This window comes from Cenococcum geophilum (assembly GCF_001692895.1).
Source record: "Cenococcum geophilum 1.58 unplaced genomic scaffold K441scaffold_4, whole genome shotgun sequence".
NCBI lineage: Eukaryota > Fungi > Ascomycota > Dothideomycetes > Gloniales > Gloniaceae > Cenococcum > Cenococcum geophilum.
The window spans coordinates 2,975,751-2,991,858 of NW_027137562.1; the positions used below are offsets into that span (position 1 = coordinate 2,975,751).

General features: G+C 33.3%; 1 protein-coding gene across 1 annotated transcript; it reads right to left on the bottom strand.

The window, feature by feature from the left end:
* Positions 1-14,094: 14,094 nt before the first annotated feature.
* On the bottom strand, positions 14,095-15,432 carry K441DRAFT_539637 (uncharacterized protein; the record flags this gene model as incomplete). The annotated part of the gene is made up of 3 exons (XM_067642565.1): positions 14,095-14,203; positions 14,251-14,911; positions 14,967-15,432. 3 exons carry the CDS (start codon positions 15,430-15,432, stop codon positions 14,095-14,097), a joined length of 1,236 nt encoding a protein of 411 aa, XP_067508869.1.
* Between the last annotated feature and the right edge of the window lie 676 nt (positions 15,433-16,108).

Sequence of the window (16,108 nt, forward strand, 5' to 3'; positions counted from 1 at the left end):
AATATATTAAAGGTATAGACAATACAAGAGCAAATACTCTAAGTTATAAGGCTAAACTATAAAACGATAAGAAGCCATTAGGGGCTTTACTACGAAAAGATACAGACGGATTAATTAGGTATAATTATCCAAAAATTATAGCAACTTAAGAAGAACTAGATAGGGTTTATAAGATACTAAAAAGCTTTTAGGTATAAAGAATTCTAGAAGTATAGCTAGAAGATCCATAGACGGATATATATAAGAATTAAGAAGTAAAGTATATTCTAAGAAGCATAGCAGAGCAGTTTATAGAGGACTTTTATAAGGGATTAACTTAAGGATATAATAGAGCTATAGGCTTAGTGTTAAGACTTTAGGAGAAGTATATTATTAATAAAATCTAGAGTATAGCTAGAAGAGTTACTAGAGAGTATTTAGATTACTAAAGGAATAAACTAATAAGGCATAAGCTATATAGAGGGCTACAACCTATTAAGACACTAGAGAGACTATAGGAGGTTATATTATAGGACTTTATTATTAAGTTACTAAAATTAAGAGATCCTATTACCGGACAAGATTATAATACAATTTTAGTAATAGTGGATAAGCTTATAAAGTGGGGATACTTTATAGTATATACGGAAGAAATCTTAACGGAAGATGTTGCTAGAATCTATATTAAAGAAGTATTTATAAAATATGGAGCATTAAGTAAGATTATATTAGATAGAGATCTAAGATTTATAGCAGTATTTTAGGAGGTATTCTTAGCGGAGTAAGGAGTTTAAGTAGCAACTTCTACCGCATATTATCCGCAAACAGACGGTTAAACGGAAAGACTAAATTAGACGCTAGAGCAGTATCTAAAACATTATATTAATTACGCGCAGAATAATTAGGTATCGCTATTACTAGTTATATAGTTTACATATAATATAACACCTTAAGAAGAAATAGGCATATTACTATTTAAGGCAAATTATAGATATAAGCTAAGAATATCGTTATTACTATAGTAAGCGAAGAAAACAAGTAGTATAGCTAAAGAAAGAATAAAGACGTTAATAAATCTTTATATAGACCTTATAGAATTAGTAAAAAAGGTATAAAAGAGAATAAAAAAGTACTATAATACTAGGAGATCTAAAGGACTAAATCTTAAGGAGGGAGATAAAGTATGGCTACTATATAAATTTTTTAAAAGTTAACAACTAAGTAAGAAGTTAGACTATATTAGACTAGAACCTTTTAAAATTATATAAAGAATTTTACCGGTTATGTTTAAGTTAAACCTATTAGCTAAGATAAAGATCTACCCTATATAATATATTATAATACTAGAGCCAGTATACGGGAATATTAAGCTACTAGTTTATAAGGCAGATATATATAAAGAATAGGAAGAAGATAAATAGCAAGTTTTAAAGATTATTAGTTATAAGGATATTAACGATAAAATATAGTATAAGGTTAAGTGGATAGGCTATACTAAGACTACCTAGGAGCTACTAGAAAATTTAAAAAACGTTATAGGAAAGGTATAGGAGTATTAAAAGAGATTAGGTTAGGCAGTATTAAGAAAGGAGGATTACTAAAGAATAAGTTACCTAAGGGGGACCTAGAAAGAGCAGTTGCCAAACTACTTAAATCTATTTCCTTCTCTATTAGAGGAGAATCTGTTCTTTTGTCGCCAAGTTCCTGTAAGCCTTATTCTATAAGCTTCTACTCCTTAAAACATACCTTCTTACAAACCTTTTTAAGACAGATTAGTTAAGTGGACGCCGCTAGACGAGGCTTAAGGGCCCTTTACTAAGCATTAGCAGCCTCCTATTTAGCGTCCTAAAAACGGCGCAATTCTACTAGAGTAATAGATAGTTTATTATCTAGCTGTATAGCAGTAGATTAAACACAAGACCCTAAGACAAATTAATTAGGGAACTAGACGACTATTAAGAGTAATAGATCGCGTATATTTAGTATTAAAAGTAGAGTAAACGTTATAGGATAAACAAAATATTCGCTTTAGTGTACTCTAAGTAAGAGGACGGTTATTATAAAGATAGGTTCGCTAATATAATATAAACTAACCCCTCTTTTAAATAGTGAGAATATAGAGACAGTATAATCTTACTAAGAGACAATATCGTAGCAATAGTGCGAGTACGACGAGCAGTTAAGAACGAAGAAATTGCTTTAGGTATAATAAGTAATAATATTAACCAAATTAATTAGACGGATATTACACCTCTAGTAAACAACTTAGAGATATTTTAAATCTTTAAGAGCAAAGATAAAGAGGAGGGAGATAGTATTACGGACGCTTTAAGTATAATATTACGACTACTAGGAGAAGAGTTAGAAGAAGCTAGTTAGTTAATTTAGGCACGGTCTAGGATAAAGCCGGTAGAGCTATATAACGAGGAATAGTAACTAAGGTTACGTAGGGTAATCTATATAATCTATATAATCTATAGGATCTATAACAGAGTAGATAGAGTATATATATATTACGTATAAGAAGGATTTTATAGGAGTACGGTTATATATTTAAGGACCCTTAGTCCCTACCTAGATAGTTCCTTCCTTATAGTAATTCTTAGAAATAATTGGAGTTAATCTGTTAGGCAACCACTCCACCAATTATTATTACGTTGTTAACTTTTATACTTATATTTCCTATACACCTAGCCCAATAACGAGCCTATTATAGTTCTTGCTATAAGGTTCCGTTATATATACGCTATTATAAAACTTACCTATAATATCTTATTTCTACCTACCCTGCCATTTTTTGCCGTCTTTAATATTAGAAGTTGCTTACTAGCATCTTTAAACTATAAGGACTATTTTTAAAAGCCTTTCTAAATATTACCTTATATACTACTCTTATATAAGCTAGAGTTTTATTTCTACCCTTTTAAAATACTACTTTTATACTAGCTTTTTAAATACTTAGGTTTTTTTTTTTTAAATATTATTTAGTTATAAGGGTATAAAGAGACTTTAAAGTAGATTTAAAGAAATAAAATATATTCTATTTAAATCTAGGGGTATAGCTCTTATAGAGAACAAGACATTGCATAAAGAAGAGAAAGAAATAATGAGAGAATCTTATAATTAAATAGTTAGAGGTCTTGGTAGTTAATACGTACGTATATATATACGCAGTCTTTAATAGACTTTAGTAGAATTTAATTAATCTAGCAAAACTTAGCAGAAGTTAGTTAAGCTAGCAAAATTTAATAAATTTTAGTTAAAGCGTCAGAATTTATCTATTAAGTATTTTATTAAGACGTTCCTACTATAACTAGGCTAGTTCTATTATAGTACCCCCCTTTTAATTAAAGGTCTAAAATAATTTAATTTTAGTTAAGACTTATAACTTATCGCGTTTTATATATTTACATTAAGTAGTAGTATAATATTTTACTAGTTCTAATTATTAAATAGACTAATTAGGATTTTCTATACCTAGTATAGAAAATTACTATAACGGAACCTTATAGCAAGAACTATAATAGGCTTGTTAATAGGCTAGGTATATAAATAAAGCAAGTTAAAGTTAATAAGTAATAATAACTAGTAGAGTGGTTGCCTAATAGATTAACTCTAATTATATTTTAAGAATTACTATAAGGAAGGAACTATCTAGGTAGGGACTAAGGGTCCTTAAATACACAACTATACTCTTATAAAATCCTTCTTATATATAATATACGTCTTATATATAAGGTACATAAGTTCCTCTTATTCCTTTTATTTAATATATAGCACATTATATAACCTTAGTTACCATTCCTCGTTATATAGTTCTACTAGCTCTATCTTAAACTATACTTAAATTAACTAACTAGCTTCTTTTAACTCCTCTCCTAGTAGTTATAACATTATACTTAAAGCGTCTATAACACTATCTCCCTCCTCACTATCTTTATCCTTAAAGATTTAAAATATCTTTAAGTTGTTTACTAGAGGTATAATATCCATCTAATTAATTTAGTTAATATTATTACTTATTATACCTAAAGTAATTTTTTCTTTACACGCCCAACGTCGTGCTTATACTATTACTGCAATATTATCTCTTAGTAAGATTATACCGTCTCCGTGTTCTCATTATTTAAAAAAGGGGTTAGTTTATATTACGTTAGCGAACCTATCTTCGCGATAACCATCCTCTTACTTAAAGTACACTAAAGCGAATATTTGTTTGTCCTATAATGTTTACTTTACTTCTAATACTAAATATACGCGACCTATTACTCTTAATAGTCGTTTAGTTCCCTAATTAATTTGTCTTAGGGTCTTATATTTAATCTACTGCTACGCGGCTAAATAGTAAACTATTTTAAGCCCTTACTAAATTAGAACGTTCTTAGGATGCGGAATAGAAGGCCCTAAATACTTATATCGCGGCATCTACTCATTTACTCCGTCTTAAGAAGGTTTATAAGAAGGTGCGTTTTAAGAAGTAGAAACTTATAGAATAAGGTTTATAGAAACTTAGTAATAAAAAAACGGATTCTCTCCTAATAGAGAAGGAAATAGATCTAAGTAGTTCAGTAACTACTCTTCCTAAGTCCCCCTTAGGTAACTCGTTCTTTAGTAATACTTCTTTCTTAATACTTCCTAACCTAATCTCTTCTAATACTCCTATACCTTTTTTATAGCATTCTTTAAATTCTCTAGTAGCTCCTAGGTAGTTTTAGTATAGCCTATCTACTTAACCTTATACTATATTTTATTGTTAACATTCTTATAACTAATAATCTTTAAAACTTACTATTTATCTTTTTCTTATCCTTTATATATATCTACTTTATAAACTAGTGGCTTAATATTCCTATATACTAGCTCTAGTATTACGATATACTATATAGGGTAAATCTTTATTTTAGCTAGTAGGTTTAACTTAAACGTAACCAGTAAAATCCTTTATATAATTTTAAAAAGTCCTAGTCTAATATAGTCCAATTTCTTACTTAGTTATTAACTCTTAAAATTTTTATATAGTAGCTATACTTTATCTCCCTCCTTAAGATCTAGTCCCTTAAATCTCTTAGTATTATAGTACCTTTTTATTCTCTCTTATACCTTCTTTACTAATTCTATAAGGTCTATATAAAGATTTATTAATATCTTTATTTTTTNTTAGCTATGCTACTTATTTTCTTCGCTTATTATAGTAATAACGATATTCTTAGCTTATATCCGTAATTTGCCTTAAATAGTAATATGCCTATTCCTTCTTAAGGTGTTATATTATATATAAACTATATAACTAGTAATAGCGATACCTAATTATTCTATATATAATTAATATAATATCTTAAATACTGTTTTAGCGTCTAATTTAATCTTTCCATTTAACCGTCTATCTATAGATAATATACGGTAAAAGTTACTACCTAAACTCCTTACTCCGCTAAGAATACTTCCTAAAATACTACTATAAATCTTAGATCTCTATCCGATATAATCTTACTTAGTACTCTATATCTTATAAATACTTCTTTAATATAGATTCTAGCAATATCTTCCGCTAAGATTTCTTCTATATATATTATAAAGTATCCCCACTTTATAAGCTTATCTACTATTACTAAGATTACGTTATAATCTTATTCGGTAATAAGATCTCTTAACTTTAGCAACTTAATAATAAAGTCCTATAATATAACCTCCTATAGTCTCTCTAGTGTTTTAATAGGTTATAGCCCTCCATACGGCTTATACCTTATTAGTTTATTCCTTTAGTAATCTAAACACTCCTTTATAACCTTCCTAGCTATCCTCTAAATTCTATTAATAATATACTCTTCTTAGAGTCTTAACACTAAGCCTATAGCTCCATTATATCCTTAAGTTAATCCCTTATAGAATTCTTCCATAAATTGCTCCGCTATGCTTCTTAGGATATACTTTACTTCTTAATTTTCGTATATATCCATTTATAGATCTTCTAGCTATGCTTTTAGAATTCTCTATACCTAAAAGCTTTTTAGTATCTTATAAACTTTCTCTAGTTCTTTTTAAGTTGCTATAATTTTCGGATAATTATACCTAATTAATCCGTCTATATCTTTTCATAGTAAAGCCCCTAATAGCTTTTTATTGTTCTATAGTTTAGCCTTATAACTTAAAGCATCTACTTATATATTATCTATACCCTTAGTATACTAAATCTTAAAATAGTATTTTATAAATATCTCTACCTATCTAACCTATCTTTAATTAAGTTCCTTTATCGTTAGGAATCCTATTAGGTTCTTATAATCCATCTTAACTATAAATAATTTTTCCATACCTTATAAGAATACTCTCTATTTCTTTAATACTGTAACTATACCTAATAACTCCTTGTTATAAATGTTATAGTTTAACTTTAGTAGTATTATCTTTCAACTATAGTATACTACTAGGTACTATCTATTTTAATATTTCTATATAAAGCACGCCCCTAGTATATAATCTAATATATCTATTTCTATAACCGTTTNTAGTTCTAGTTAATAGATCTTAAGAACTAGCTCCTAGGTAAATAACTTCTTAACTTTCTTAAAGAGTTCTCTTTATTCCTTTCCCTATGCCTATAGTTCTTCTTTCTTTATTAATCGCGTAAATAGCTTAATATCCTTTAACTACTGCGCTATAAACCTTCTATAGTAATTACAAAACCCTAAAAACGATCTTAACTACATAACGTTCTCTAGTTCTTGCCAATTTACTATAGCCTCAATCTTCTTTAGATCTATGCTAAGTTGGCCTAGTTTAATAATAAATCTAACAAAATCGGTCTTCCTAGTAAAGAATTTGCATTTCTTAATTGCTACTAGCATCTATTCTTCTTATAGTCTCTTTAAGACCTATTTAACGTATTCTCCATATTCTTCCTTAGTCATTAAGTAGATAATAATATCGTTAAGGTATACTATAATAAACTTATCCAAGTATTCTCCTAATATATTATTAATACGCTTCTAAAACGTTGCTAGTGCATTTATAAGCCTAAATTATATAACTAATAGTTTATATAGTCCTTTCTTTAACCTAAAGGCTGCCTTCTATTTATTGCCTTCCTTAATTCTAATCTAATAGTACGCCTATCTTAGATCTATCTTCGTAAAGATTTACGCATTACTTATCCTATCTTAGATCTCGCTAATTAAGGGTAAAGGATACCTATTCTTTCTAGTAATACTATTTAACTATCTATAGTTAATACACAGCCTTAGTTTACTATTTTTCTTTAGTATAAATAGTACTAGATATCCCGTTAATAACTATAATAGTCTAATATATCCCTTTTATAAGTTTTCCTAGATAAACTCTTTTAATACTCTACCTTCTTCTTTAGTAAGCTTATAGATTAGAAAGAACCTTAAACTTATTCCTAGTTCTAATTCTATCTTATAGTCCTATACTATATACTCTAACAGCTTTTTACTTTCTAGTAACTATAGTTTCTTGCTATACTTATAGTATCTCTTTAGTATATAACTTAAGCCTTACTTAGTCTCTTTATATATCGCTCTAACTTAATACCATACTAACTTAGCTTATTATCGCATCTTATAGTATTAAGTATCTTTAATATCGACCTAACCTATAATCTAATCGATTCTTAGATTATATTCCTATAACTAAGGCATACCTAATACTACCTTATCTTATCCTAATAGTAGGATATTAAAAGACATCTTAATTTGTCTCCCTTTAATAGTTATCTAAATAGGTCCTATTTTAAGATTAATAATCCCTCCTCTATAGGCTATTAGATCTCCTAAAATCGTTACTAATAGGTAAGATTGCTCCTTCTATCTATAAGGTAGTCCTATCCTCTTAACTACTACTAGTAAGATATAGTTCCGCGTTACTCTACTATCTATTAGCGCTTTAAACTATTAATCTTACTATTTAACTCGTAAATTTAGGTATTATCCTTAAATTCCTTTAAGGGTCTAAGGCTCTACTACTAGCTCCCTTTAGTCCTGTAGGCCTTTACTTTTCCTAACTATTAGCTGCTTAATCCTATTATACTTAGCTTACTCTTCAGCCAATACCTAGTTCGCTTTTTATCTTTAATATACCATAAATATATATTCTCTAGGCATTCCCACTACTATTGTCCATCTAAGTATTCTTCTATAAGGAATCTTTCTAGTTAAAGTACTAAACTTTCTTCCTCTTAGACTTCTGCTGGATGCCATCTATATATATATTTAGCATTCCTATACTATTGCTTATCTATTATCTAGTATATCCTTATAGGGTATTTCTAATTCTTTTCCTTCGGATTCTTATATATCTTGTATATATTATCTATATATGCGATCTATAATAATATATAGTATACCGGGTGCTTTAGGTTAACTCTTAACTTATCTTTATTTTTAAGTTTAAACTTTTATCGTGCTAATCTAAATATTATAACTTTGTTTACAGGTACTAAGATATATCTCTTGCTTCTCCAGTCCTCTAATTATTCCTTTAGATCCTTTAACATTATAATTAAGGCTCCTTTAATATATATTATGGCCTTTTCTGTAATTAGGTAGTCCTAGATAACTCTTTTATCTAACCATATATAGAAATCTTCTTACTTATCATTATGCCTTTACCTATACCACTTTTAGTATAGCTACTAGAGTATATACGGCTTATCCATAAGAAAGTATCTTCTTATTGCTGCGTTATAATAGCCCTTTATATATTATTCTTCGAACCTAGTTAGGATTTCTAGATCCTCTTTATCTTCCAGTTTAGTAAGCTATTTAGCTTTTAGTATGCCTACCCTAGGCCTATTAGTAATTCTTTATACTAGTACTCTGTCCTTTATATATCCTAATATACTAGATCTCTTATCTAGTTTCTATTCTTGCCATGCGATAATTCTTTACCTAAACTTTTCTATAGTTTCTTTTAGTTTGCGTCTCGCGCTTAGATCCTTAAAGTCTTTATACTTCTTAATCTTAGTATTAACTTTTCGATCTTTAGTCCGAACACTATATTCTACTAGTAAATCTTCTAGGTCTATATATTCGTCTCCTAATCTAATTGCTATTTATACCACAGATTCTCTAATTTATAAAGAAGCTCCTTACCTCTTACTTATAGGTATTCTAATTCATACTCCGAATTCTTAACCCATTTAGATTCTTAATCCTAAGCTTGCTTCTATCTTAAGCTTTACTCCAGCCTTAGTCTAACTAGGCTTACTTAGTGTTCTTATCTTATCTTAAGAGTCTTAAATCTTACTTATCTTATCTTAAGAGTCTTGTGCCTTTAGGAAACTTCGTCCTAAGCTTATTCATATATCGCTAAACTAAGCCGTTACTCTGCTCTATCGGTTATCGTCTATTATAGGTCCTTAAGCTTACCTTATCTCATCTTAAGAATCTTAGTCGTCTCGTATCTCATCTTAAGAATCTTAAGCCTTTAGCCTTTTACCTTTATTAAGTACCGAAATAGTTCGCTATCTTACTTCTCTTACGTCTTATAAAGCGATAGACATTATATCTAGTAGGGTCTTAATCCCTACTAATGTTCCCTATTCTATAGTGGAATTATCCTCTACCTCTAGTATAACATCTCTAAGGTNTACNNNCTCNTANTAAGCNGCCNTTATTACCTNATNNTTANNNAATNTTTCGCNTANNTTAAANTTATNNTCCTTAATATCNNATCTGCGAACTAGTTCATTAGTTCCTCTATATCCTATAGGTGCTAGCTCCTATAGCTAATAGCTTACGCCATACTTAGCGTCCTTATAAATTTGGTATACGTTATTATAATAAAACGCAAAACTTTTAATTAAATACTCTTTTGTTCCTCGCAGCATATTATCGTCCCTCTATACGTATATATCGTCTACTATTAGTCTAGTTCCCTTTATTACATAGTACTTCTAACCATCTTTATAATCCCTTACGAAGTGACCTTATTTTCCGCAATTTATATAAGCTCCCTCTTTAAACTATCTTTCTTATTATAGAGTCCGTCTAAATATCTTCTACTGCTAAGATCCCTAATTTAGCCTCTACTTCTTAGACCTTTAATTACTTAATCCTTATCCTCTGGGTTTTTACGGTTTCTTACTCTATCTTTTATAGGCTTCTTTAGTACTACTTAGGTCTATTAGCTCTACGCCATACCATAGTTTTTAACTTAGCTTTAGTTATTACGTACTCTGTGCCTTATACGACTATAGAACTCTATCCTAGCCCCTTTTAGCCTATTCCCTTTAGTAGATCTAATTATTAATCTTAATCGCCTAATCTATTAGTTCCCTTAGGGTGTCTATATCTTCCATTAGAATAATTACGTCCTAGACTTTAGCCTTAAGTCCTTATTTATACTATGCCATAAGCGCCCTATTATTCCACTCTACTTATATTGCTAATGTCTGGAACTGCGTTATATACTTAATTGCTAAGGTTCGTTATATAATATCTTAGAGTTTCCTTTCTACCATAGTCGTCGCCTCTAGGTCTCTAAATATTTGCGTAAGTTGTTCTATAAATCTATTTTAACTTAAGAACATAAACCGTACCTCTTAGTTAGTGGTTATTATACCATTCGCTTATATCTCTGTTAGGTAAGGCTTAAACTATTTAAGTGCTCTTCCTATTAAGAATAGTCCTATATAGGTATTGCCAGCTTTGCTCCTTCCTGTGCTACCTTAAAGTGCATTTATATAAGAAATCCTTTAAGCTTTAATCTCTCTCCTAAGTACCTTTTAATTAATAGTAACTTAACCTTTGCTACGCCTATCCCGTTAATCCTATTTTCTAATATTATATTATTTTCTATTTTTCTATTAACTGGTCAACTATCTCTTATAGTTGTCCGACCGTTACAGGTTACTATAAGTTAGTGTCTACTATACTAGTGTCGTTACCCAATCTTAAAGTAGTTACCGCCGTCAATAGCGTCGTAGTGGCTGCTTTTAGTGGCATGTTATTTAACTTTCTATACTTATTACTGTAACTAGATAGTAATTGTATAATGGAACCTTGTAGCAAGAACTACAATAGGCTCGTTAATAGGCTAGGTGTGTAGGTAAAGTAAGTTAAAGTTAATAAGTAATAATAACTGGTGGAGTGGTTGTCTAACAGATTAACTCTAATTATATTCTAAGAATCACTATAAGGAAGGAACTATCTAGGTAGGGACTAAGGGTCCTTAAATACACAACCGTACTCCTATAAAATCCTNCTTATANNTAATATACGTNTTATACNTAAGGTACGTAAGTTCCTNNNNTNNCTNTNNTTTAATANGTAGCACNTTATATAACCTTAGTTACCATTCCTCGTTATATAGTTCTACCGGCTCCATTCTAGACCGTGCTTAAATCAACTAACTAGCTTCTTCCGACTCCTCTCCTAGTAGTCGTAACATCGTACTTAAAGCGTCCGTAACAATTACTATTAACCTAGTTAAGGTAGTAAGCTAAACTAATATCTTTATAGTAGGTCTTAATAAGGTAAATCTAACTAATTAGGTAACTTTAACTGGTGGTTAAAGTCCCTTAATATATTATATATTATATAACTATATTATAAGTATTATAATATATATTAAGTTTTTTTAAATTTAAGTATTCTACTATTATGTTTTATATATTCGTATTAGGTAGTTATTACGGCACTAGTAGAAACTAGTAGATTATAGCTAATAGATATTAGTAGATTATCGTAGACAGTTATAAACAGCTATAGATAGTTTTATACAGTTTTAGATAGTTACTATTATATAACTAAAGGATTATATATAACGTTAAGCGGCGCTAACCTCTATCTCCTTTCCTTTCTCTAGCTTTAGATCTTCGTTTATAAACTACTAATCGTATAGGCTTGCGCGTCCCTCTTACTATGCTTATACCTTAATTAACTAAGTCGCTAATATTATCTAAAGCTTAACTACCTCTTCTTCTTAAGAAGGAACTTAAAAATATTTACGGACTATAAATAAGAATAGAATATAGAAGTAGACCTAAAGACTATTACTAGAACTTAAAGAATAAAATAAAACTAGAAGAATAGAAAAGAATAATAAGATTTATAGAATATATATAGACCAGAACCCCTACAGAATCCTACTAAAAGTTACCCTAATAACTATATTACGATGCTAAGAAATATAGTAGCCGGCAAAGCAGCTATAGGACCCTTAAATACCTCTAATAGTAAAATAGCAATTAACTTAAACTTCTAGGTAGAGCTTATAGCAGCTAATACCAAAATTAAATAACTTTAAGAGCTGCTTAAAGCTAGAGAACCCCCTATACCTAGTAAAGAGTTATTAGATACCTAGAGACTTACTATAGTCCTTAAAGCTCTAGCCTAATATATAGCATTAATATTATTGCGGTCCGTAAAGGTTGTAAACCCCCTATTACTTATAAACGGAACCAACCCTATATTTAATAATTGGAAGCTTTAATTATAGAATAAGCTTAAAGTTAATGTGGACCACTTCCCTACTACTTAGGCTAAAATGGCCTATATCTTCGGCCGTACCGGTAGGGACGCCTAGACGTATTTACGTTCTTAGTATATATAGGACTTAGCAGATCCCTTCCTATTTAAAGAAGAGATAATTATCTACCTATCTTTTATTTATAAGGACCCCTTTAAAGTATAAAACGCCTGACTTAATTATAAAAGCCTAAATATAAAAACAATAAAGACCTTTTTGGCCTTTTAGACCCGCTTTCTGCACCTAGCCAGCTAGGCTTAAATTCCCTAGAAAGATCTAATACTAGACCTATTTAATAAGCTTACCCTAAACCTGTAGCGAGCTATACTATTAGTTTTACTACTATATAGACGCTAAAGGAACTTATAGATTAGTGCTTAGCTATTAACTAAGGCCTCCGCTAAATTAAGGTATGCGCTAAATAGTATAAAGCTAGAAACCCTTTAAATTAGACTATAAGTAATATAAGAATGGCCCGCAATACCCTAACATAATTAGCAACCTCCATAGCACCGCCTATATAGCCCGCCGCTAATTTAGCAGCTAGCTATACGGCTAGTCCTATTATAGGTCCGGTAAATACTTGGCCTATATATAGTAACCCCTATATATAGGCCCTTAGTAATTAAGGAGCTTGCTTTTCTTATAGTTAGAAAGGTTACTATATAAAGGATTACCTAACGGGCGTAAAAGCGGACGAGGTTCTGTTAATCTAAGAGAATAGCATAAAGTTAGAAAAAGAGGAACCCTAGAGGAAAACTCCTCTCTAGGGTTAAAAGGGATTAATATATTAGATATTAATCTAAGTCAGCTAGTTAGTAAAAAAAGCTGCACTATCCCTTATACTTTATTCCGTGATAAATACTAAGTTTTAACCTCTACTTTAGCTAACTTTAAAGTAAATGCCTTTGCCTTAATAGACACCTAGTATACCGTAAAGCTGGCTAACTTTCTAAATATACCTATTAAAGAACTACCTAAACTAATTCCTATCCGCGGGTACAATGGGCGGATAGGGCTACTTATTATAACTATCTTACGGATTTACCTCCGTATTAACAGACGAAGGCAATATAACGCCCCCTTCCTTATTATAGACCTAGGTAGCTATAATATAATCTTAAGGTGAAAATAGCTAGCCTATTTAGGCTTACAGCTTAAGGCAAGACATGTGATCGCCTAAGGCATTCATGCTAAACCGCACGAATGAGACGTAGGAGGAAAACATAATGTTAATACCCCCATCAGTTTTGCGGCTGCCGTCAAAACACGGGACGCTCCTCGATGCTGGCCATGCTCGATGCTGGCCATTTCAACTGTGAGTGATCCAAAAATCGTATATTCGGTTCTAGATACGAGACGCGGCGCAAAGAGAGTGAGAGGGTCGTTGTGAGTGTCATTTTGTTGGTGTCACGCGACGAGGTGTTGTCGTAGGATGAGGTGTAACAAGAAAGAAAGGGGGTAATTTTGGCAAGAGGACATAGGAAGTAGCTTGCAGGATTGTTTGTTTTGACATTCCCTACCCTGAAGCTTACGGCAGGCGACACCGTCCAAAAAGACCGCTCCAACTCTTTCTCGAAGCTCTACTTCACAGGAACCGAAGTCCTTTGCTCGTTAAAGGCGCTGTTATGATAAGGTAGTTGGGGTCGGGGAGGCTGAGGGTGTGGATAATGGTGTACCTGGAGGAAGGATGATGACTGGGACTGATATGAACACCACCATAACTGCCGAGAATCTGTTGTAATGTCAGCAACTCCAGATATCCGGGAGCGGAGTACTTACGCGGCCGTTGCTGTGAAGATCTCAACTCTCGTGCTGGTCCCTTGAGTAAGGAAGATCAGCCCTACGGCAAAGATCACCGCGAATCCGGCTATACATAGCAGCAAGTCTCTAGTTCCTTGAAGCTGGGACAAAACGGTAATGGCGACGACGGGAAGCACGCATGCGACTACCGTTGACGCCCCAGACGTAAATCGCAGCGCACTCGTCTCAGACCAGGTCTCTAAGGTCTTTTGCTTCTTTACCTTGTCAACCCAACCGCTGGCACCGGTCGCGGCCTTCTCCACATCGGACCTCTCCTTCTTTTTCTTCTGTTGGTGCTTCCGTAAGGCCGTATAGAATGGGATGAAATACCAGACTACCCACCGCGTCAAGCCGTCAATCTTTGCCTGAGGCTTTGTCGTCGCCAAGTCAAGACCGTCCGTAGGTGGCGGTTGCGCCCAGATGAGAGTCCAAAGAAGTCTTCCAAATTGTCTCCAGAGGCTCGGTGCATGTTTGTCCGGGTCCGTATAAATATCACCCCAGGTGTTCTCTAGGCCATCACGACCGCGGACCTTGAAGTTTCCCCCCTTTTTATACCGTAGCCACTTCCGGAGACTTCGCATGTTGTACGTGTCTGGGTCGGGAAGCGCACATATCTGCGAATATTGTAACAGCGCTTCGTCTATTCAGCGTCAGATGGGTGGCTTGAAGTTGCAGATTTCAGACCTAGGACTCACTATACTCCTTTAGTACAACCCTCATGTCCTTGATGAGTAAGAATTGGTCTGATTCGGTACTTTCCACCAACTTGTCTGCACGCTCAGCCCAATTTTTCCCTTTACCCGCATCTGCGTATTCTAGGTCGTGGAGCTTCTTTCTCAACACCGTCAGCTGTGCCTGGTAGTACAGTAGGCTCTTGACATTCAGGTCTCTGAAACGGGAGAACGTCGCAAAATCCGGAGTTTTGGCCATCAGCAAGGCCAATTGAGGCCATCCCTGAATTGGATCTTCGGGAAACGGAGCCTCAGATACATCATCATCCTCGTCGCTTGAACTCGAACTGCCTGCGCCGCTTACAGCATCTGACAGTTCCGGAAAATCGGGAACCTTTGGCGTGTTTTGGCTTGAATTCGGGTTAACTGCCGTGGCCTCGGCTGAAAAATTGGAACCGCGACTCGACGTTGAATGCCGTGGGTCTCCCATAGCCATTGCTATGATTGATAAAACTTTGTAAAGTGGTTTCGGACGAGGCAATGAAGGCGGATAATCGGAACACAATTCTGGGACGTCAAGCCGCTTAATACTCGAGAATTTTGCCTGCGCTGGGCTGTGTTCAAGCCATGGAAAATTTGAGAGCTGGGGGGGGCGGAGTGTGAACCCGGCCACTGCTGCAATCAGTGGCGGGAAGGGCCGATATGTCAGATAGCGGGACGGGCTCAATTCGGTGGATGTGCCACGTCTTCGCTCGTGATCTTCTTTTGCAGATGAGTTTACCGGATTTTCCTCGATGGGCTCTCTTTGCGTCCAGCCGACGTGTCTCGACTACCTTGATTCGCTCTTTCACTTGTACAGAGCCGCCAAGGTGCAGAGATGGCGGGAAGGTTGCCTGATGCTCGCGCTATCTTTGCCTTACTCCCCACATTGTTAAGGCAAACTCCAACGGGAGGAGCTAAGAGGGCTGTGGGCTGAAATAAACGATTCCTCTTAGCACCCGATTTCGACATGCGCAACGGGACTTTATTCCTCAAACTCTTAGACAGCATCCTCTGGACATCTAGTTCAGCGGCTATCCCTCGCAGCCTACCGACTCCAATCTGCATCCGGGGATGCAGAGCAACGTTTTACGCTGAGAGGCAAGGCATGTGGTACAACTGTTGCA